The 325-nt window shown below is 75.7% G+C and overlaps 1 protein-coding gene across 4 annotated transcripts in view; it reads left to right on the top strand.

Moving 5' to 3' along the window:
* The first annotated feature begins 31 nt into the window (after nt 1-31).
* Nucleotides 32-325, top strand: part of PCNX (pecanex homolog (Drosophila)) — a 92471-nt gene continuing 92177 nt past the window's right edge. For all 4 annotated transcript variants that reach the window (XM_010574136.1, XM_010574135.1, XM_010574133.1 and 1 more), the window contains exon 1: nt 32-237. In XM_010574136.1, coding sequence (XP_010572438.1) covers nt 85-237 — 153 coding nt within the window. In that variant the 5' untranslated portion in view covers nt 32-84. The remainder of the gene's footprint in view (nt 238-325) is intronic.

Raw genomic sequence — 325 nt, 5'->3', positions numbered from 1 at the left:
TGTCGCGGAGCGCGGGCGGCGCGCGGCTCTGCCCGGGCTCGCAGGGCGGATAGAGCGGGGCCGGCTCGGCGGAGCGGGGCCGCCATGGGCTCCCAGGTGCTGCAGATCCTGCGCCAGGGCGTGTGGGCGGCGCTGAGCGGCGGCTGGTACCAGGACCCGCACCAGGGCGCTGGGGTCAACGCGCTGCACCTCTACCTGTGGCTCTTCTTGCTCGGCTTCCCCTTCACCCTCTACATGGTGAGCGCAGGCCGCCGCCGCCGCGCCCGGGGCGGGGACGTGGTGGTGGTGGTGGTGGTTGGGGGGGAGCGGTGTCGGCCTGGGCCTC

This window comes from Haliaeetus leucocephalus, unplaced genomic scaffold, assembly GCF_000737465.1.
Source record: "Haliaeetus leucocephalus isolate CR32 unplaced genomic scaffold, Haliaeetus_leucocephalus-4.0 Scaffold417, whole genome shotgun sequence".
NCBI classification, from domain to species: domain Eukaryota; kingdom Metazoa; phylum Chordata; class Aves; order Accipitriformes; family Accipitridae; genus Haliaeetus; species Haliaeetus leucocephalus.
This window is presented reverse-complemented; position numbering and strand designations above follow the sequence as displayed.